The 23,897-nt window shown below is 41.7% G+C and overlaps 1 protein-coding gene across 1 annotated transcript in view; it reads right to left on the minus strand.

Moving 5' to 3' along the window:
• AFF3 (ALF transcription elongation factor 3) overlaps positions 1-23,897 on the minus strand; it is a 328,116-nt gene that overhangs the window by 264,893 nt on the left and 39,326 nt on the right. Inside the window, exons 2-3 of the mRNA XM_075135785.1 lie at positions 13,215-13,335; positions 7,123-7,926 (exon numbers count right to left, since the gene is read on the minus strand). Coding sequence (XP_074991886.1) covers positions 7,123-7,926; positions 13,215-13,335 — 925 coding nt within the window. The remainder of the gene's footprint in view (positions 1-7,122; positions 7,927-13,214; positions 13,336-23,897) is intronic.

Below are 23,897 nucleotides of genomic sequence, written 5' to 3' on the forward strand. Positions count from 1 at the left end.
GAGGCCTGCATGGATGAACAAGGAGCTCCTGGACACACTCAAAATCAAAAAGGAAGCCTACAGAGGGTGGGAGCAAGGACAGGTAGCCTGAGAGGAATACAGAGAAATTGTCCAAGCAGCCAGGGATCAGGTTAGGAAAGCTAAAGCCCTGATAGAATTAAATCTGGACAGGGATGTCGAGAGCAACAAGAAAAGCTTCTATTGATATGCTGGGGATAAAAGGAAGAGTGGGGAAAACGTGGGCCCTCTCCGGAATGAAACGGGAGACCTGGTTACTCGGGATATGGAGAAGGCAGAGGCACTCAATGACTTTTTTGCCTCGGTCTTCACCAGCAAGTGCTCGAACCTCACTGCCCAAGCTGCAGAAGGCAAACACAGGGACTGTGAGAATGAAGAGCTGCCCACTGTAGAAGATCACATCTGAGACCATCCAAGGAACCTGAAGGTGCACAAGTCCATGGGATCTGATGAGATGCATCCGCGGGTCCCGAGGGAACTGGCGGATGAGGTTGCTAAGCCACTATCCATCATATTTGAGAAGTCGTGGCAGTCCAGTGAAGTTCCCATTGACTGGAAAAGGGGAAACATAACCCCCATTTTTAAAAAGGAAAAAAGGAAGACCCAGGGAACTACAGGCCAGTCAGTCTCACCTCTGTGCCTGGGAAGATCATGGAACAGATCCTCCTGGAAACTATGCTAATGCACATGGAGGACAGGGAGGTGATTCGAGACAGCCAGCATGGCTTCACCAAGGGCAAGTCCTGCCTGACCAACCTAGTGGCCTTCTATGATGGAGTGACTACATCAGTGGACATGGGAAGGGCTACCAATGTTGCCTATCTGGACCTCTGTAAGGCCTTGACACGGTCCCCCACAACATCTAAACTGGAGAGATATGGATTTGTTGGTGGACTGTCCAGTGGATGAGGAATTGGTTGGATGGTCGCATCCAGAGGGTAGCGGTCAACAGCTCAATGTCCAGATGGAGATTGGTGATGAGTGGTGTCCCGCAGGGATCTGTACTGGGACCGCTACTGTTTAATATCTTCATCAGTGACAAAGACCGTGGGATTGAGTGCACCCTCAGCAAGTTTGTGGATGACACCAAGCTGAGTGGTGTGGTCAACAGGCCTGAGGGATGGGATGCCATCCAGAGGGACCTGGACAAGCTCGAGAAGTGGGCTCCTGTGAACCTCATGAGGTTCAACAAGGCCAAGTGCAAGGTCCTACACCTGGGTCGGGGCAACCCCCGGTATCAATACAGGCTGGGGGATGAAGGGATTGAGAGCAGCCCTGCCGAGAAGGACTTGGGGGTACTGGTGGATGAAAAGCTGGACATGAGCCAGCAATGTGCGCTCGCAGCCCAGAAACCCAGCCGTTTCCTGGGCTGCATCAAAAGAAGCACGGCCAGCAGGTCGAGGGATATGATTCTGCCCCCTTACTCTGCTCTGGTGAGACCCCACCTGGAGTACTGCGTCCAGCTCTGGAGCCCTCAGCACAGGAAAGTCATGGACCTGTTGCAGCGGGTCCAGAGGAGGGCCACGAAAATGATCAGGGGGATGAAATGCCTCTCCTATGAGGAAAGGCTGGAGTTGTTCAGCCTGGAGAAGAGAAGGCTTCGGGGAGACCTTATTGCGGCCTTTCAGTACTTAAAGGGGGCTTATAAGAAAGATGGCAGCAAACTTTTTAGCAGGGCCTGTTGCGACAGGACAAGGGAGAATGGTTTTAAACTAAAAGAGGGTAGATTTAGACTAGATATAAGGAAGACATGTTTTACAGTGAGGGTGGTGAAACACTGGAAGAGGTTGCCCAGAGAGGTGGTAGATGCCCCATCCCTGGAAACATTCACGGTCAGGTTGGACGGGGCTCTGAGCAACCTGATCTAGTTGAAGATGTCCCTGCCCAAAGCAGGGGGGTTGGACTAGATGACCTTTAAAGGTCCCTTCCAACCCAACTATTCTATGATTCTATGATGATATTTGGGAGGGTTTTTTCAGAGGGAGGGAAGAAGGGCAGGAAGGAGTTGTGGGCTTTTTTTGCTTTCCATTAATATATGGGGATAGAACTGATATGTGAAAAAAAGATTGCAGATTTAAAGAACACTTGCTAGAGCGTGTGCCAGATGCTGATAGCTATATATAGCCACTTGAACGAGAATGACTGCAGAGAGTATCTTACCCAGGCAAATAGGATTTTTCCTGAGTAAGATCAGGGCAAAAATGAGAAAAAAAAATTTCAACGTTTAATCTATTGTGTGTTACTTCTGCTGCAGAAGAATTTGTGTAAGTACTCCGTGAAGTGGAATAAGAACATGTCCTCATGATGACCTTATCTACATTTAACATAAATGTGTTCCCAAATTTAACAGAACCAAATCTATCCTTTTTACCATTAGACTGCTAGTCATTCTTGAATACAACCTCAATTTCCTTGCTCCATAACCCTTAGAGAAGTAAGCAAAGGACAAGAGGTAAGGCTTCTTCAAGGCAATAAAAAAGCAGCATGCAGCCTATAAGATGAAATTCAAAAACAGAACTCAGATATAAAGAACATGATTTGCCATCTTAGGTTTTTCTTATTGTCTCACTCAACAAAATTTTAGAAAAGAGAGGCACTTGATTTTCCTGTCTCTTTTCCTCTATACCCTGCTATCGAATTTCTCTTCCCTTCTATCCAATACAGCAGGTTTTTACCTACAGAAATATAATTTCTAAGTAGTTCAAAATGTGAAATAGCAGCACTTGAGATGACGAGCTATCATTTCTACAGAGCAGTATGACAATTTTGGAAGGACCAGGAGGTTGGGTATGGATTCTAATTAACACTGATGAACCTGGCTCCTAAAGATTAAATTCCCAAATGAGTAACGGCTACCTTTCTACACACAGGTCTATCCAAGTTATTCTCATTAAAACAATTTTAAAAAAATTATAAGCTTCAGTCTGTGTCAAGATATTGAAGGCTTTCCAAAACTGATTAAAAATATTAAATGAGGTATTGAACTACATTAAAAATCAACCTTTTTCATGTATTGAAAAATAATGGTCTATAATTTGTATTCAAGTGATTTTATTTCCAGTGAATAATAATTGTACTGCAGCCAACTTTGTGCCCTGTTTCTCTGAAAACCTCAAGGGATGTACAGAAGAGGATTTTGTATCCTGCTGAAGACACACACTTGTGTGACATTGCTTCTTATTCTTCAGTTCTTACAGGGAGGCTTAACTTTGTTTCATTATGCATTTATCTGTCCACTGATGGTTCCTTCAAACTGGTAAACACAAATGAAAGTGCATAGGTATTAGATATACTAATAGACTCTGGAAAGTACTATAAGCTAAATGCAAGTGCATGGAAACAAAGGACTCAACTTGAATGCAGTAGTAAGTGGACTTGCAAATTAGGAGATTTATAACAATATATTCTCGTTTCCTGGTTTTCTCTGTGAACCTGAGGTTGCCTATAGTCACGTGATGTTCCAAATAAAACTGAAATGTCACACAGAAGCGCTCATCACTTCATGTGCCCCAACTCTGCAGGAGTTGGGGAAATGGTCTTTTCTCACCGTTCACTTCTCTACTTGGTCAGGCTAGGCAGTTTCTCCCCTGCCCCCTGTCCCCCAATTTTCCCTCCTCTGAGTCTCATGTTTTATCTCACACTTACTTACACCCTGCATTCACATCTTGCTTACCCTATTTGCATCTTTTTCCCTTACAGTCTCCTTCAGTTCAGTTTTCAGTTCAGTTAAGCAGCTGTAAACTTGTCTAGAACAAGTTGAAAAGTATAGGCTTTGGACCAGGGTATCACTATGAACACATTTTAGGAGCTGAAAGCAGAAAAAAAATGTGTAATGACAAAATTAGGCCTGCAGACAGAAAGCAAAGGCTATAAAAGTGGTCCAGAGGGTGGCGATCAGTGGCACAAAGTCCTGCTGGAGGCCAGTCACTAGTGGTGTACCCCCACAGCCAATACTGGGGCCAATACTATTATCTTCATTAATGATCTGGATGATGGGGCACAGTGCACTCTCAGCCAGGTTGGAGATGATACAAAACTGGGAGGAGTGGCTGATACACCAGAGGGTCATGCTGCCATCCAGAGGGACCTTGACAGGCTGGAGAAATGGGCCAACAGGAACCTCAAGAAGATCAACAAGGGGAAATGTAAACTCCTGAATAGGGAAAGAATAACTCCAGCACCAGTACAGACTGGGGGCTGACTGGCTGGACATGAGCTCTTCAGGGAAGGACTGAGGGGTCCTGATGGGCAACAAGCTGACCACGAGCCAGCAACACCTCACAGTGCTACCTACACTAACCCCCAGAGCACACTAACTGCCCTACCTTGGCCATCTCAGCCACACACCTTTTATTTTAGCAGCCATAAAGCTCCATTCCACCACCTGCACTCCAGATACCCTATCCTCAAGCTCTCTGCCCCTCTCCTGCTTCCCATACTCTCCTGGCTGCTCTTAGACAGCTTTCTTGCACTCTCATTTCTGTTTCCATATAGCTTCCCAGGCACTGTGTAGCCTACTTGTCAGCCTGCTTTCCCTCACGATCATCCTGTATGGCATCTCTACTCTTCCCATGGCTATTAGGAATACAAGGTCTTTCCTGGCCATCACCTTTAGCCCCACCCTGAACAAGAGAGGCCTCATTTTGCAGGACCATGACAGCTTTTGTGCTGAGAGCAGCTTAAAACTTCTGTCCCCAATAGGGGACAGTGAACATTTGATGCAAGGAGAAGTTTTATGAGTCTGAAAGCAGAAATTTAAAAAACGCATGGAAATTCTTACAAAACTGTACTAGGAGATGTATGATACAAATAACAAGAATGGAAAAACATTTTGAAATAAAAAGAAGAATGATTGAAAATTAAAGGGAGGTGGATTAAGCAACACTGACTGAAAAAACTTTCAGTCTTGGCCAATATTTCTCCCTGTAGCAATACCAGTGGGTTACCAATTTCATCTTGTGGCACTTGGGATGGAAAATGTTAGAACAAAGGAAATGTCAGGATAAAGGAAAAAAAGCTGGGTGCTTTTATCACCAGGACTCTCAGCCCTCCAACATGAGATCTAAACATTGCCTTTCATTACCTCCAGTTTCAAACCCCATCACCTATAGTACCTACTATTTTTCTTCTGAGTAATTTGTTCATTATTTTTTATAATCACTTAGCTCTTTTTTAACCTACCAGTCAATGGTTTTTGTCCACCTCCTTCAACTTCAGCTAGATGTTTATATTATGTTACCAAATACTGTTTCATTAATACTGCATCCCATAAAATCTGTGAGAAGTTGGTGAACACTTTAGTAGCTAACCCGCAGTCCACTCTCTCCTATCATAGCCTACATTGCCATCACTATCCAAGCAAGTCAGTTTAAAGCAATCTCAAATACATCTACATCTCTAGAAACTGCAGTATAAATTTACCCTTATGCATCAGCATGGATTACATACAACAAATGAAAGCTTTCTTTCCTGAGGTAGGCGAATTTGGAATGCAAATGGTAAATCCTGAATTTCAGACAAATGATTGCCTATCAAAACTCCTTTCCAAACTAGTCCTTAGAGTATTGCATACATGTAAAGGGGGAAAATTCGGAAGATCCAGACACTTGCCACAGGCGTCTTTAATTCTAACAACACTTCCCACTTGCAGATAGAAGCACAAGTCTGAAAGAGGTAATAATAGCTAAATGGATATTAGTATCTGCCATTACCTGATCTAACTGCACAATTACAGCAGTTTGTGAATGCTAAATTTGCTTATCAAATCTGGCTTAAGAGCCCAAAACAACCCCTTTTCAGGAACAACATATCACCTACGTGTTGTTTGGAACTGATGGAACTTTAGCTTAGAGAAAAACCACATGGGTATAATGCCTAAAAGAGCTGAGAGAAGTAATTGCTTCCAGAGAGATTTCTTTCCCAAACCGAACCAAAGGGGGAATACAACAGTCAACTCCATTTCCAAAAAAACAGGCATTAAGAGGCCAGAGAACTCCATCAAAAATTAGACTTTTCCTCTCCTTTAACAATGCCAGAAACAAAAATGTTAAGACTAAAAACATCTCAAGACACACCACAGCTGTCAAATAAGAGTAAACAATCATTGTCTCTGCTCTGAGAAAGTCACAGTGATTCAGCCAAATAGAGTCGTTTAGTCTTATAAATACTATAAATTGTTTAAGTCATGGGAGCTCTACCAATTTACACAAGAGGATGATGTGACCATCTTTGTATTGGCGTATATGCCTCTGAATACACCCCAGGAAAAAAAATCACTCTTTATTCTGCCAAAACCAACCATTTCCTCCCCATCCAAAAAGATCAAACAGAAAATCACAGACTGCATAAGCGATAAAGGAAGGTGTCTTACTGGCATAAACGAAATGTGAAATAAATGAACATAAAATAAGTCCAAGCAGAAATCTTTCATATCTACTGCTGATAACAGAAATATTGTTTAGAAGCTTTTTCAGACACGTTCTCATACTTGTAGCATGGCTGGGTTTCTACAGATGGTGATTCTTTAGGAAGCAAACCTCAGTCTTCTCAGAAATTGGTTTGAAACAGAAACAGATACTATGAATGAAAAGGAGAGTCTAATTGCTGTATTCTCATCTATTCCACAAATTTCATATTGTTTAATTTATTTAGATTGCGAAACTACTTTGACATCATTGAGGATGGCAGAACTACTTCTGATCACAAGCCCTTCATTTAATCATTGCCAAAGAGAAAGAAGTCAATGAAATATGAACAGTTAGAAGTAAGAAACCTGCCTAGCAAAAAAAAAAAAAGAATTAAAAATATCCAGACTTTATATGTGGCCACTCAGGAAAAAAAGTCAGTGAAATAATATATAGTACTAGAAAATGTGCCATTGTAGGAAGTGTTATGGTCCTGAAGACGTGAGCGTTTCACTGTTGAAATATCTTTACATTACTGTGAGACTGCTATTTGCAATATACTAGGTCAACGTTAAAAAAAAAAATTCAACATGCAAACTAATATGTTAAAAATGTATAAAGAGACAGATGCAATTTGTAGTTCTCAGGCACCATCCATCCATTCAAGGGGGTATGTCATAAAAAGCATAAACCCACTTACCTCTTCTTTCTTAGGAATGCTGAACTTGGCTATCTTTGACTTGGTCCTGGCTGAATCAGGCTTGTTAGAAGGCACTCCCCTATATGACTTGGTCGTCTCTGCTGGTAACTTCAGCTTTGGAGACTCATCAGGAGCCTGGTCTTGGCCGTCCATTGGCCTTACATAAGCTGTTGGTTTCTGCTGAACCAGACTGGGCTTCGAAGCAAGAGAGGGCGGGAAGTTTTGGACGCAGTGCCCGCCACCATGCTTTGCTGGCCTCTCCTGTGCTTGAGCTCCTCCTTCTGAGCTACAATTGAGCTTTGCCGGCTGCTGCACTCTGTTGACGTTGTCCCCTAGGGTGGCCCTCAGTGAGCTTTGCTGGGCAGTGTTGGAGGAGGAGGAGGAGGAGGTGGGACTTGATGCATAGCGTTTTAGTTTCTCCAGACTGGATTTTTGGTTGGCCAGTTTGAAGTCACCCTTGTGTGATTCCAGCGACCGGTGCCCGTGCTTGCTCGCTCTCTGCTGGCCATCCGAAGCGGCATTGTGCCCGGCCTTCTGCCAACCCATCGTGGCGCTTTTGCTCTGCTGGGCAGATAGGGCTGCTGGTGCAGAAGAAGTAGTGCTGGAAATGGGAGGAGGCGGCGGCAGTCTCGAGTCTGCAATAAGATGTTCATCGGGCTTGGGGAGAGACGTCTGAGGAACCCCAGGTTTTGGAACCCCAACGAGGTGGCTCTGGTTTGATCGGTCAGTTAACAAGTCTTTCATTTCATCATAGTTGCCCAGCGTATTCTGGATGCGATTCGAGAGCTCATCCCCCTTGTTAGTCTGCAAAACAAAAATCGAGTGTTCTGCAACAATCAACGTAAGAAAAACAAAACTCCCTGCATGCTTCTGCTGAAATCCTTACTGAAGTAGCACTGCCTTATTCAGCAGTGGCGTTGAGGGATGAAATCGAAAATCCTTATTGTCTCTGAAGACACTTGTCAACATCTTAAATCTACCCTGAACTGGAAAAGCTATAAAGGGCCTTAGAGTATATAAAAAAAGAAATCTATCACTGGTATCATGCTGTAGTTAAAGTATATTACCTGGAAACTAGAAAATTTATTATTGCAACTACACAGAATGGTTTGGATTAAATCTGACCATGATAAAACTTTTCCTATAGCCCAGTGCAAGCTCTCCTTCAGCCATAAATGAAAACACTGCATTCCCAATTTCCTTCTCTGCCGGCCTAAGTTTTCACATGGCATCTGGGAAGCCACACAACATCCAGTGTAAGCACTGAATGAACTCACCAGTCTAAGCCAACCAAATACTCTGAGGTGACCTGAAGACAGCTCGTGGGACAATGGGAAAACTACAGATGATTATGTCCCTTCTTTGAAAATACTCTGACAGGATGCTCGCTCCAGGGCACTCTCCTCTTTAAAAAAAAAAAAGGTGAACAGAACCCCCCAAATTCTTCACATTGCTCAATGCTTGCTGTGTGCAGCAGGGGGAACACAGCCACCCTCCCTCCCCTTTAAGATTAATCACTGTCTTTAAAATTATCCATTTACTTCCTGACTGAAAAGGCAGAAACTCCACAAAGAAATAAAACAAGCAAATAAAACATACTGGAAAAGATTGAAAACTCCTGCTTTAAAAAGCCACTGTAAGCAAAAGGGTATATCATTAGCATTTATGCAGCAGAGATTTTTCTGAACCCTGCCAAGATTCAGGCGTGTGATGTTCTTTGCTTTACGTTTTCAGAGGAAGACAGTAATGAGCCAGTGGTGTTCTCCTTTCTCTTTTCCAGACATGGGGTCCGGATGGGAAAACTCGCATTGGCTTCAGAAGGCAAAGCTTTCATCTCAAGACTCTCTGTTTTAGAAGAAAACAGAATGAAGGAGAAAGAAGGAAGTAAAGGAAGTGGAGAAGACCCCCTTAAAGTTATATAAAAAATATGAAAGATGTAGCGGCAACATCAGTTACTCTGGAAAATTCGAGGTATTTTTGTTTTTAAGCCTTCAAATAAAATTGAGTCACTCAAACAAAAACGTAAGGGAAACTCCCCTAGGTCAGAATCTTTTTTTTAGAGTTTCCTATTAAAAAACCTGAATCCAAGCAAAAATGCCCTGTAAATGAGTGCAGTGATTGCCACATGCTAACTTTCAGAGGACTACAGTGGAAGTATCCCTAAGTCAGACAGTAGAAGCAGTCCTGTCTTGCTTGAAACTTGTCCTCTCAAATTTCAAGGACACTACCCTGTAACTATGTAAAATACATGACAGCTAGCTTTCTGATATGCATTTGTAACAATGCTAACAGAGTTGAATATACACTGATAATATATATTGAAGGGAAGTGGGAAGGGAAAAACTCAAAAGTGTTGCATCCGAAACATTGCTTTGCAAACTTGTAGTAAGATGGCTCAACCACTACAGCCTGACCTTCTCTCTGCATATGGAGCTGTTGTTGACATAAGGACAATAACCTGCTATGAAAAGAAATATGAAGCATTAATTCACAAACAGCAAGTGGTTTAAAAAAAGGGTGTTCCTTCGTTTCACAGGAATCACCTCGATATGCTAAAGAAGAGGAAACTATTAACGAGGCTTCAGAAGTGGGAAGCACCACATACATCTGAAAAGAAAGAAGGTTGGAGATATACTCATGTGTCTCCTGGGGTCAATTAAATGGCTTCTACACTTGGGCGTCGCCTTGACCAGCAGAATTACTTTCTGGAAGGCAGAGAAAATTTTCCTTTTACCCAGTGGATCTCTTCTATGCTTCCAGTGGATCCTCTACATCATGTAGATACCTTGTAGAGATATGTGTTTCCAGCTTCCTCTAGCCAGCCTGTGTGTGTGAGGTTTCCTTCCCTGCCAGGAGCGTGGTGACAAGGACCACCAAATGAATGGAGCTCCTGACACCCACAAGTCTCCTACAGCACAGACAGCTTGTGGGGCAGCTCTCAAACCGGCTGCCTCTAGGTCCATGGACGTAAGAGAACTTATGTGCAAGTTTTGCCCCTGGAAAGTCCAACTTCCCTAACAGAAGGTCCATTCTTTCTGATGGCTGCTATTTGGATGGGAAGTAAATAAAAGCCTAATTTCAGACTATCTGTAGACTATCACTAGCCCAGAGAAATCAGCAGATTGTCTTCTATATGGATGTGATGTGAAGGTGACACAGAGACACCTCATATCCCAGATAACCACAGGAATAATCTAACGCCTGTACCACAGAACATGCTGGCAACTGGTCGGTGTTGTTTATTCCTTCTGGATACACTGGGGACAACCTGAGGTGAGAAGATTTTGTGTTGAGCTGATCTCATCCAGAAGAATTCACCTACATCCTTTTGGGAACGAGATGGGATCTGAGGTAACTTATTATGAGCTTTAGATGTAACAGTTTGTCCTATTATTTACTCTGAAATATTGCTGGCCTTATTTAATCATTCACGTAGGGAAAACATGATCACAAAATGAGTAAGTAGGAAAGGCATTCTGTGCAAACATTTCTAACTTACAGTGCTCTGATATTCTTCTGCAATGCAAGACGTATCCAAGCATTTGAAGACTGCAAGATTCAACACTTTTAAAAATAAACCTGATGGTTGCATGGAAGGTCATCAGAATTTTTTTCTTCAATAAAAATACTGATATGGTTAATGAAGCGAGGTATTCTGTCCAGGAAATATCCAGAATGAAATTCCTACTTTTTACCCCCTGTAAAAGACATTTAAGTAAAAAATACTGGATTTTCCAGAATCCTTCAAAAAGGGTTGCTATGGATACTTCGAACAGGATAAGGGGCAACCAGAAAAGTCAGGATTTTTCAGAAAATCTGATGTTACAGGAGTAGTGATACATGTCAAGGTGAGAGAGGACATAAGATTTAAGACATTTCCAGTCTGCCTTTGATTTTCAGATATGGCCTTCCAAATGGCAAATACTTTGGCTTTAGCTCATGTTTCTTAAGCTGGTTAGAGGAATACTGAATTTAATCAGAGCTTGCAGTGAATGTCTGCTGTAACTTCATTCCCCTCTGGAAACACCTAAAACTTGAACATAATCTTTAAAGGCAGTAAGAGTGGGTTTCAGTTTTGCTTTCGCAGAAAGGTTTCCTCTTTTGCAGTCAGCCTTTCTCCACGGTAAGATCAAAAAGCCCAAGGCACAGCTCTGCACTCCCACACTGAAGGTTCACAAATGCTTGGATGAGTTCAGACAGCGCAATGGTCCATTGCCAGTGTACACATGACATTCAGAGTACGCCACTGCTGAAGTTTTGATGTCCAATACTGTCAGAATGACTGGTCATCCCAAGCAGCTGTAACTGTCACACCAACAGAGCTGTGGGTGAATTATACTGCTGTCCTGGGCTTTGCCTTTCTCCATGTTTCCATGACAAAGCCAGCTGTAGGATGTATTTCTGCAGCACGTTCTTTACACGCTTGTCCAAAATAGGAACATAGTGTTTAAAGATAAGAAGCATGGATGGAGTCATTATTCTCATCTCCCCATAGGATACCCACTCAGTATCCTCTCCGCTTCTAGAAACAGCAATGATTTTTCATCCACTTCTATTGAAGTTGATGGAATTACGCTGTGGTTGCATAGAGGTGCCTTCAGACATCATAACCTAGAAACTACTGGTGTGTCCATGATACATGAAATCTGTGCCATGACAGTCAGTACATTGGCACACAGGTAATAATCAAAGTGCACAAAATATTCCAACTATACCACTTTTATAAGTGATTTGAGCTTCAGTATTACAAGCTTTAGGTACCACAGACAAAACTGTATCAGGGACCCGGCAAAAGGATAGGCCTTTTTTGCGAGGGGTCTATTTGATTGGACCTACCAAATAGAAAATTATTAAGTCCCCATTGCAGCAGAGCCCTCACAAAATGCCAAGACACCGCTGACTTAAGCTTTTCAGGCTTTTTTCCATGGATTAGCCCTTGATTCCTCTCACAGTAGACTTTTTCAAGTAGAGCCTTGAGGAGTTCAAGACATTTCCCATGGTTTCTAAACGCCTTTGTAATGAATCTGAAATTCGGGCAGCTGGAGGTCAGCTTCAAGGCAGACAGAGCTGTCTTCTATCAAGGGACATGGTTTGAAAGTGGTAGATCTTTCTTTTTTATTAGGGACTAGAAACAAACAACAACCTGGAAGAAAAGTAAGCTAAAACCTGACCCTGGAGCGCGGGCAGAAACGCGGAAGCACGGAAGTCAGGTGCAGAAGCCCAGTGCCAGGTCCCAAATAGGACTTCTGGAAAGAGGCACTAAAGCACCCAAAGCATCAAGGACAAGTGATGCTGTGTGGAGGGAAAGGCTTCACAACGTGGTGGTTGTAGCAGTAACTTGGACATTACTGGAAGGGCACAGTAGACGATACATGATGATGCTTTGACGCACACAGGCAAAGTCACTGGGTTAGCTGGGGGAGAGGAGCAGCTCCCGTGGAATACCCCTCGCTGGTCCTGTTCACAAGGGCTTGGTTTGCAGGCTTCTGCAAAGTGCAGAAGATCCTGCTTGACCTTTCTAACAGGGATTGGGGAGAGACGGTTGTGGCTCATCACACTACTGTTACCATGAGGAATAAAACAGGGAGTTGAGACTCATAAGTTACTTCTGCCCTTGGTGAGGGCAAAACATGTCTAGCAGACAAGTTTTGTTGGTAATGCTTATAGGAAAAAAAAAAGCAAACACCAGGATATTTCATTGCATTAACCTTGGCCAGAACACAATGTTTACTGTATTGCTTGACCTTCACACACAATTCTGACACGATTGTTTTCTTCTAAGTATGGCAAAACCAGGGCACCGTCACTTTCACCACCTAGTTTTAATTCCATCGCAAATATTGTTAGGATATTTCTAGTTTATTTCATTCTTGTGTGCTGCTGAACATTATAAGAAGCTTTTATATATATATAATAAATATATATGTATATAAAATCCGATTCTCAACGAACCGTAAATGTTCTCTGTGAATTTTGTGAAGCTAGCACTTGTGGGAGGGTGCTGAAACCTGGACAATGCCTTCCGCAGGCTGCGTTTTTGTACAGTGGAATAAGTAAATAAATAAAGAGCCACCCAGCTGGGAAGCATCTACCTTGTACGGTTCACTGAAGAGGGAGTAACTCGTGTTAAACGCGCCATCCTCCTGCTGGGCCTCCTGATTTCTCCTTTCCCATTCTTTCCTTCGCAGCACGTTTCTATCCGGCTCGTAGACACTGCAACAAAAAGAGGAATAGCTTTTTAAGAGTTAAAAGTTAGCAGGCAACATATAAACCAGCGTGAATTTAAAAGTGAAGAACTCTGGTTTGCAGACAGATGGCAAAAATAAGCAAGAACATGAATCAGATGAATGCCAGTCCAAGCAGGCTGGGGAGGCTCAGGTCTCTGGGAATGCTGGTGCTTTCTTCACACAGAGAATAGATAATTAAATTCTTACAGAAGAATAAAAAAGAAATCACAGGGCAGGATCTAGTCTGTGCAGAACTTCTCTGCTTGAAATGTGACAAAGGAAATATCTAAGCAACTTTGACAAAGACTGAAAGTACTCTTAAGGCAGATGGTAATTACAGCTATGAGTAAATAGAAATTATGAACATATTTCCACTTATGACATATCCTCTGAGTGTTGTATGAGAATGCTCCTTTTTTCACATGGATGTGTTTCTGTAGTGATTCTTTCATTAACTAGCTCCCTAAAGAGCTGTTAAAACTACATGCTGTAGTGGTTTCCACAGTTAGGCTGCTTCTTCTGATCCCTGTTAATCAGCCAAGTCGTGAAACTACTACTGAAACAATTCTTCTTTCTGATGGATTTGACACTATCACAACTTCAGAGAATGAATAAATGAATACTGGCACGATACTGTATGTATGGCTGGCAGAGTGTAACCAGGGAGAGAATAAAATCACTGCATTACACAACAGCATTAATTTTTAGAAATGAACTAGTCTGGCTCCAATATAGACATCCAGAATAAAAATTAACTCTTTTTTTCACAATTCTTGTTTAATGCATGACAACATAAACCAGAGAATCTTTTCCCTGAATTTCCGCAGAACAACACAGGTTTGCACATTTCAGTTGGTTGTGTTTTATTCTACTCACAAAGGAAACCAACATGTCTAATAAGGTTTACATGTTATTTCAGGACAATGTGACGAGTATGCTGATTGCCTATTTTGCTTAGCTCAGCTAATGCTTTTCTTCTGGCACTGTAAATCTGTAAAGCAGAAATATACATTAATGTCATGTAAGTGCACCATGTGTTAATAAGAAAAAGGTTGTCTTGCTAACCAGCTTCCCAGTTAGCAAAACATATGTTGCATCGGTTACCCACGTGACAGTACCTAGTATGCCTCAGGCAAGGCAGTCAAAAGGCCAACAGCTATCTGATTCTAATTCAAGACTTGAGAGAGTTGAAAATACACAGGATATGTTAGACGCTATTAGTATTTAAAAACAACGCCTTAGCAGTCACCAAATGAACACAAAATCTTATGTTTACTTGTTAATGCTGCTAATGACCCGGATGGCGGAGCGCCCTTCTGATGGGTCTGAGGGCATCTGAGGGCAGATGCCAAATGCTGAGCAGGGCTCTCAAACACGGGGGTTTATTGTGAAACACAAGGTTTCAGTACAGCAGGTTGGAGGCAGCGTCCAACCACCAGTTTGTTTATTCCACTTACAGGTGGTTGAGGTTTTTGGGGTTTTATCCTGTATTTTTCATGAGAAATGCATGTTATTCACGCCAACACCCTCTCTTTGAAAAGCAGTGTAATGAGGAAGCAATTGTAGGGGTGGAGTTTTGGGCATTGAAAATGCCTTCCTCCAGGAAGAAGGGGATAGCGAAGGCCTCCCCACAGGGTCCCTGTAAGCAGAGATCATCTGCTGCACACGCTGCCAAGGCCAGAGGCAGAGCAGTTGTCATTTATTGCTATGTCCTCAGTTACTACTACATCATGCTATCTGAGCCTACTCCCATCAGCTAAGACAGGGTAAAAGACATCAACCTCTAACAACAACCTCTGTGTCTAAAGTTGACTTTCTGCCACCCTGAATAGGTGTTGTTAGGTTGGGTTTTTCTGAAGTTGCAGGGATCACGTTATAACTTCATCCTCAGCCATGTTTCGCCATCCAGAACCTCTTGACTCTTTGAGAGGCTTTGCATTTGGACCCTAGCCTGCAGTCAGAGATGGACAGCTCCCCTGAGATTAATTATAATACTGATCTCTACCCAGTTTCTAGGAAGTAAAGTGCAACATTCTTCCCCAGGCCTCATACAAATTTAAAAATGCACTGGCGTGATACTCCTGAAGTGGAAGGACATTTTTATCCCTTTATTTGATGGAGACATATTTGATGAAGACACACAAGTCGTCAGACCTCTGAACCCCCTTCCCGAATGAGAAGTTCAGTTGGCAGTACCATGCACAACCTGCAATAATTCAGAATGATTATGCAAATGGCAAAACCGTGTGACAATGCCTAATGTGCCATCTATAAGCAGTAAGTTAGGAAGAGCTACAAGTTGAGAGTTGTATTACTTTGGTAATACCAGATGGCAAAATCTCTAGCATTTGTGAGGCTGCTCCTTATTTGCATGAATATTGCAACAATCACATTTCCTTGAACTTATGTCACCAAATGTATTTATTTATTTCAGTTCAAGGAGAATACTGCCAACTGCTATAATTGTCTTTATTGCAAACACTTCAGTTAATGGAAAATGATTCTTTTTAATAGTTTTCTTCCTTCTTTTTTAAAAATTTGTAATTTAAAACAATCCCAAATGTACATGTACCTTTTTAATCGTTTACAGTGCATCTTTTCCATAGCTAAGCCATGAAGAACAACTTCATAGAAATCTCAAGATTTTTTCCTCATTGAGGCATGTGTGCCTATGTGGGTAATGTATGCATATATATGTGTTATATGCACGCTCGCACATCAGTTTATTGATGAAGAGTTCTGCTATTATGGGCCAAAATGTTGAAGCAGTTTTGAAAGACTTGGAAACCAAAGAACATGCAACCATTCATCTCTCAAAAGTCAGTGTCATTTATATTTGTTTCATACAGGTCAAACTCCAAAAGGATGAATTTAAATAGTTTTTAAATTGTATATTGTTATTTTTAAAATGCTGCACCTGTTTCAAATTCATGCTTAAAGGACATGAACTGAAGCATGAGTAACAAGTCAAACACTTGCAACAGTTATATATGAATAAATGTTGCATTATAAAAATTACCTATCTCGAATTTAGCACACTGCTTTAAAACCACACTTTGATTTCTCTCAGCCCTAAGATCTGCCAAGAGACATACTGGACTCACCAATGAATTATGTCTAAATACCAGTGTCTCGGGCTCAAAGCACTTTCAGCGCACCATCACCACCACAGAGTCACAGCAGCCCTACCTTCTCTGCTTCTTCTAAGATACTTTGAATAATTTCACTCTCAGGTATTTTACAGATCAGAATACCAACGGATCGACAAACTTCTCAGAGTAGGTATGTTTAATAAATTTCAATCAGTTGTGATGCCTTTTGGAAGATTACCTTGATGGCTACCCACACTTTGGCCATGCTCTAGGTAAATGTGGCTCCCCCTGAGACCAGACCAAAGAGAAAAGCCCAGGCACGCTGGTGCCTGATGGGAGGGCGGCTGCGGCACCAGCCTCCCCACAGCACTGACAGAAATGCTCACAGCTTTCTTCACGCTACTCCTGACATCAGAAGGAACCGCTTCCTTTAGTCCTTAATTAGAAATAGACAGAGACGGCTCAAGGGACAGCCTAGGAGCAGAGCAATAACCTTACCTGAAAAACCTGGGACTGGATTTAATCTCCTACAAAGTCCAAAGAGTTATGTAGTCTCAGGGTAGGCTGAAAGCAATCATACAAAAAGCCTAAAGTTTTAACTGTTGAAGAGTCTCCTTTTCTTTCTTTCTTTCTTTTTTTTTTAAAGCACACTTTTCTGACTTAATTTACCTCCCTCAGACATCACTACTTGGAACAACTCAAATAAAAAGGTCTAATCTCCATGATGAGCTGGGTGGAGACAACACACCAACATATTCTCCTGTCCTTCAGTTTTAGGGAACGCCCAAGTTTTGCATTCAGAGGAAGACATCCTTTTCCACAAACTAAACATGCCTTCGCAGATGTATGGTGTGCATTAACGATGCTGCTTGACCTTTTCAGAAACCACAAAATTGCCACATCACCAAGGGGACATTCAGGAAGGATACTGTTATTTTGCTACGGGATCACCTCGTAACAGCTGGCATCTTTGAGGCTGTAAAAGACAGGGATAGGTAAATCGAGGGCGAGATCACTGGTGCTCCCCTTGCCTCGCATCAGTTTATTTTCTGGCAAAAGAAGGGGGCAGTGACTCAGGCTGCCCTACCGGCACGACAGAGGAAGGCGTTACCGTGTGTATACACACACCTGGTGACAATTACTGAACTCGTTATGCTTTACAGTAACCTGCAATCGCGCCTTTGCCTTTCCAGACCTTCCAATATCATTTTCCAGTCCAAAGATTTAGTTCATTATTCTCTGAATTGTGAGGGCTTTGCAACACCCCCTCACACACACACCTTCCTTCTACCTCCCCACGCACATAAATATTGTGATATAGATTTAGCAAGAGTAGCTTGTTTATTTGCAGTTAATGTTTTTGACCCAGGAGGCTGATCCCCTTCACCCCAGCAGCTATGTGTGGCACTTCGCACAAAACTTTCAGAACCTGAAGCCTAGACATATTAATAACAAAAGCAGAGCTGATGCTTCATGCTAACATGCGACAATTTCTTAAACTGGCAAAAAACACAGTTCCTGCGGGCTCCCGGCAGGCCTTTGCTAGGGAAGACCTAGGTACCATTTGCAAGGGCTGAGCTTCTTTCCCAGATTTTGTTGACTTCCCCATTTGTGCCCAAACTGACCCTTCTTCTTCCATAATCAGCTTAAGAGGCTCCATACAAAATGCCATCAGACCGCAACACCCACTCCCAGCATCATGGAAATGATGCCTTCCCCAAGCTGTCAGGTGGAGTCCCTGAATAGCCCCTGGGAGTGGACAGAGCTGACCATGTTCCAAACAAACAAAAAAAAACCCCGAAACACAACTGTCACGAATGAGTGGTTTAAGGCCACTTAAAGAATCACCCTCAAAGGTACTAGCAAAAGTGGTTTTAATACGATGTTGTAAAAGCGTGGCTTAACAGAGTTCGATGGCAAGGTTCACTCTATCACTTACTACATGGATGAAACATACAGAGGAAAATCGAGTTAGAATTGAGATAGAATGATTTATACAGAGACCAAAGATGTAAAAGAATAAGGGAGACCCTCCCGTTGAGTCACGAGGTTTAGAGAAGACCCCCTGGCTTTCTAAACTCCTGATGGAGCTTCGGTATGTCTCAGACTTGGTCAACGGTTTATGTCTAAGGGATTAGATGTGTCTAGCAGCAGTCTAAGGTTCATTCACAGTTTTAAGGTGGATCACAAGATTTTAGCAGCACTTAATCATTGATTAATTTAACATTTACAAAGTGAGTCAATAGAATTTACTACAATCACAACAGTGACTTAATTATAAATCTGAGATGGCAATATTTATACTATACTTGCTATCGGATACATAAATCAATTCACATACGCAGACACAAATATATATAAATGTACAAAGGTGTACCTGTTAAAAATTCAGTGAAATACTCACTTTAAATGTCTCAGCATTTCTCAATGGGTGAGGGTTGAGCCTTGAGGAGCGAAGGGGTTCAGCCCAGGTCCCTTCCTCAGCCTTCAGCGACGCTCCTCCGAACGTCGCAAACTCGAGAGTTCGCGAGCTGAGTGGCATCCCCCTCAGAGGGAGATGCTGGGCGCAGCCCACTGCGGTCCAGGAGAGCTCAAAGGGCCTCGCTTCGGGCCGCTGTTCATAAGGTCGCAAGATGACTGGCTTTAGTCATCCGCACATTTCCATCCTGGCCCAGTCCGAGTGGGTGGTTACTAGAATTCGCAAGATTCCAGTAACAACGGTACCGTTCCACTCGAGCTACGAGCCAGGCAAGGATGTTCCAAGGCTGTCAGGGATGATGAATTGTTCCCGCTCTCGTTCCCCACCTTGGCCAGGCAACAGGAGTCCCCGGTAGGGCCAGTGCCGCTCCCCGCCTCAGCCGCGCACGAGTGCCGGGTGCGGCCACGGGACGCTCAGCCGCCCAGCTGGTGACACAAAGGCCAAGGCCTAACGGCAACGCCTGAGGTGGCAGAGCGGCCCAGGGGAGGGGGGAAATGCACCGCCACAACAACCCACGCCGTAAGTGACTAAAAGATACATGCGTTTCAAGAATACAGCTAGACTCATGAACAAGTTTTCTGTGAGGACACATATATCTTTGAAATTAAATTTTAGCACACGGTCATTTCTGAATTATGAACAAAGTTGGAACTGCTTCAAAACCATGAAAAACAGGCAATATTTCAAGAAGATAAATTTTAAAATGGTTTACTGATTATTCTCAACGTTTCCCCACAAATTGTAATCTGGCACACAAGTCAATATACTAAATTTCAGGCTGAAGTGAGGACATTTTCTTAAATATTTAATAGTCTAATTCTCCCCTGAATTACCACATTTATGCCAAAGTAGCTAAATAGAGTAACTCCAGGGAAAAACTTATACAATACAATAAAAAACCAGTCCAACCCCGATGCAGGACAGTGATTATGAAACTGAATTCAGAATGGAAATTGCATTCTGAATTTACACGTGCCATCATTCTCGTCTCTCTGCAATATTTTGAAACACAAAAGGACTAATCAGCCTGAGACCTTGTAAAGGCAATAACCCCAAACATTTTTAGAAAACAGTCTTAATTCTGACAATTTAATTACAACAATTCAGGTTATTTTGCTTGCTGAATTGCTGTGCTTAACATGGAAGTGCTATCATTTAATGCCTGTTTTCTATTTCACTGTTCATGTCCATGGTTTTTGCTGGCCAATTTCTTGGTACCAGCTCCATTTTCAACTAAGTATAAATGATGCCTGTTTGGGAACTAATTGCTAATGGGTTATGGGGAGCTCTTAGAGATGGCAACCTTACATTTCTGAGCATTAAATGTTTTCCCTAACGACATTTGAACTATCGGTTCAATTATAACAAAGGGACTGCCTTTGATGAACAAGTGGCATAATCAATAAAATACCCTCCTAGGTTGCAACCGACTTTTTTAGACTTTTTATCTAGCTTAAACAGCAGAAGTTAATTTGAGGATTTTTACAGTATTTTTTCCCATTTACAAACAGGAATGCCGTGGGGTAAAGCAATTACTCTGATTTACTGTTTTCACTTTGATTGAACATAAAGATGTAGCAGGGTCTCAAAAAAGCAGTAACTTAACAAACTGTGCTCCTATCCACGGGCAGATAAAGTACCTACTTTGCTATTTCAAAGAGTTTACCTCCAGGCAGCAGCACAGAGCAAACATCAATCAATGACATGTGTCTAAGATGAGATTGATGTTTACTCTCACAGCTTTTCATCTTACATCCAATAAATTATTTTTCCTTCACCAAAATGCCTGGTTAAATTTCATTTTTCACTTTGCAGTATCAGTTTTAAAACTTTAGCTTCCAGCAATTTTAAAGCTAGGATTCATTGACGCTTCAGCTTTTACAGCCTGTTTATGATTTGTATTAACCATGAAACACTGCCGTCCAAACATGAATATGATCAGGGGGAGCTGAGCTGGGCCGGCCGCTCGCGCGGTGGCAGGTGCGGGCTGGAAGGTGCGAGATTGCTTTAATTATCTGCCTGGAAATTCCGAGTCTGAAACAGGGAGCTATATTTTCAGGGGCAGATATATCGCATCCCCCAAATGACTGCATATATACATATTATATCTGCAAAATCAGCACCTGAGCGTTCAAGGCAGGTCTTCTGAGGGCTCACGCTGGGCAACTGGAAGGAACCAAGGAAAGACTAACTGTAGGTGCAGTCATTATCTTATAGGCGCTCACATCTGACATTCACAAAATGTGACTGCTTTGCATGCAACCTGACTGAATTTTGAGTATGTATTGTAATATTGAGAAAACCTAGGTTGCAATTGAGACTGGAATATAGGTTGTTGAGTCAGAGCAGTAAACATGACAACGGAGGAACATTAAAAAACCATCCAATTTAGTTCAACATCTGCTTGTACAAGAGCACCTCTTCCAGCCCCGCTACAGACAAAACATGCACATTTTCTTCCCTCAGTGAAGTTTTGCCCAATGAGAGAAACTGAGACATAATTCCAACTTTTTTTTTTAGTTTCAGGAAAAATAACTTCATCGCATTATAAAAAACCTACCAGTCCATACCTATAGTATACATAGATATCCAAAAAGTCACCATTCAGTATTAATGGGTAATTCTATATTCAATGCCTTACTATTTTCTTATTGCTATTATGTGCTGGTGCTCTCTTTTTATAACCCTAAAACTGCTAGCAAAAATAACCTAAGATGGATGAAGATCTGATAACGACACTGAGCCAAGCTAGAAACAGAATGTTACTATTACTTTTAATTTTGCACTGCTCTAACAATATATTGTTTGAAATATATTCACAAGTTACAAATTCACCACTATTAATAATCTTACCCCTGGAATGGGTGTTTCTTTTCCTCCGCAATCCAAAATGATATTTAAAACCTCCAGAAATTAAATGGAGATCTTAGCTGCCAAGAAACAGATACCGTAGATGAGATAGGGGAAAGTATTCCTTTTGTATCCTCATCCATATTTTCCAAGTGGAGAGAAAAAAAATACCAAGACTGAAGAGCACAAACCAGACAAAGCACAGTGAAGCCTCTTCATTTGATTTTGTTAATGTTACTTTTATGTTGTAATTCAAAAATACAACAGCTGAGGGGACCAATAAGGAATCTTTTTTTCTGCCTAACCTAACACTGGTGAATTCCCTGGGCTGCTACACACGGCCTCACCTAACTTGGTGGTGCCTCTATCTGATCCAGTTTCTTCTTACATTGCTTCCCTGCCAGAGATGTCAGACACAACGCCCCACTTGTCTGTTCTTCTCCACAATGATTTCTGCTTTCCATGGCGTCCTTATGCATGGAAAACTGTTCCAGTTATCGTCTGCCAGGCTTGTGCGGTTTTTTTCCTTGAAACTTCTTCTTTAGGCTCCTTACAGTCATAATTAGTCAAAAATGATAGGGTTTTTTTTGATCAGCCATCCGGCTCATCTCTGTAGAGGATGTGCACACATACAGTCTTGGTGCATATCCTGAAGAGTTTACAGATTGAATGCTGCAATAAACTGAATTTACTCCTATCATTGTGTGATTTCTAGGGATGTTCTGAACATTTTAAATGTAATGAAAAAAATCTGGCCTTTTAAAAATCTATTTGACATTTTGCAGCAAGTGTTTAATACTTCATTCAAAATGTTTGTTGAGCTTCTTATTGATGTGTTTGCTGAAACCTGGATTTCAGTCAATAAAGATCTTCAGTGCTACTTCAGTAGTAAAAAAAATGAAAACATGTATCCTGAAAATTGTGAAAAATTATGTTTTGCCTCTATGATCTTCTTGAAAAAAGGTCTTTTTCAGAAAAAAAAACACCCATTTTTCTCTAGCAACTTAAATAGCCTGTTCTTTCCATGGGGCTCTGAATAGTGATCCATCTACCCACAGCTAATTGCAGGATTGAGAAGTACACCAAGGTATACTTCACCTAACACGAAACGGAAAGCTCTGCAACTGGTAGAAAAATGTTATCAAGCAATTCAGGCTCATGCAACTTGACTTAAAGCAGCAAAAGCAAAAGCAAAGACTGTAATGAATCATTAAGGCCAGATCTAAGAGCACTTTGCCACTACAGAGATAACCAGTGCCTATGAGAAAACATTCCTGGGACAGTAGCAAAAGGAGCAAAACTTTACAGACTTCCATGGATGACAAAGACGAGTAGTTTTAATTTAAGTTGTTAAATGCTCTTGGTGCTGCTAAGAACCCCTATGAAACATGAGTGAAAGACACACAGAGATTCAGTACCTAAATGCAAAGGTTGTGAAAACTCTTGCCTATATTTATATTCTGTGCACTTGATTTTCGATCAACATTCAAAATTATCTGATGTCCAAAAGACACCAAAATACAGCACTGAAGTACAGGACACGGGATTGCAGTTGTATGTAGTATTGTACTTTCATGGAAAGCCATTCATTATGAATATGTCAGCTGTTAGTAACCATCAAATCTATGACTCATGAAAACGTCTATACATGTTTTATTAACAAAGCAACATTTCCAATTTGCTCTTACTATAATGGATAATGACTGAAGGTTCATCAGGGTTAATCAAGAAAATGATATAAATTTTATACTGTATTATGTTTCACTTGGCTTAAAATGGATCTTGGGCTACAATCTTTCTTATGTGTTTAATCATGATTTACAGCATTATGGAAACCACACAACAGTCCCAGTGTGAAAACAAATTATGAACAAGTCAGTGCATAAGTCATCAGATTTTTATGTATTCGCAGAAAATCACTTCTTGGGATCTTCAGCGGACAGTCACCGAGTTTGGTTTCTGTAGAAATAGAACCGATATGTTTTGAGATGCCTTGCTTTAATTTATCTTTCTTTCATATTTTAAAGATAGATGGAGACCTTATTATAGCATTTTGTATATTACAGAGGAGCCATCACTACATACAGGTAAGGCTGAACTGAATTTTAAACAGATGTATGTTAACGT

This window comes from Calonectris borealis, chromosome 1 (assembly GCF_964195595.1).
Source record: "Calonectris borealis chromosome 1, bCalBor7.hap1.2, whole genome shotgun sequence".
Lineage (NCBI taxonomy): Eukaryota > Metazoa > Chordata > Aves > Procellariiformes > Procellariidae > Calonectris > Calonectris borealis.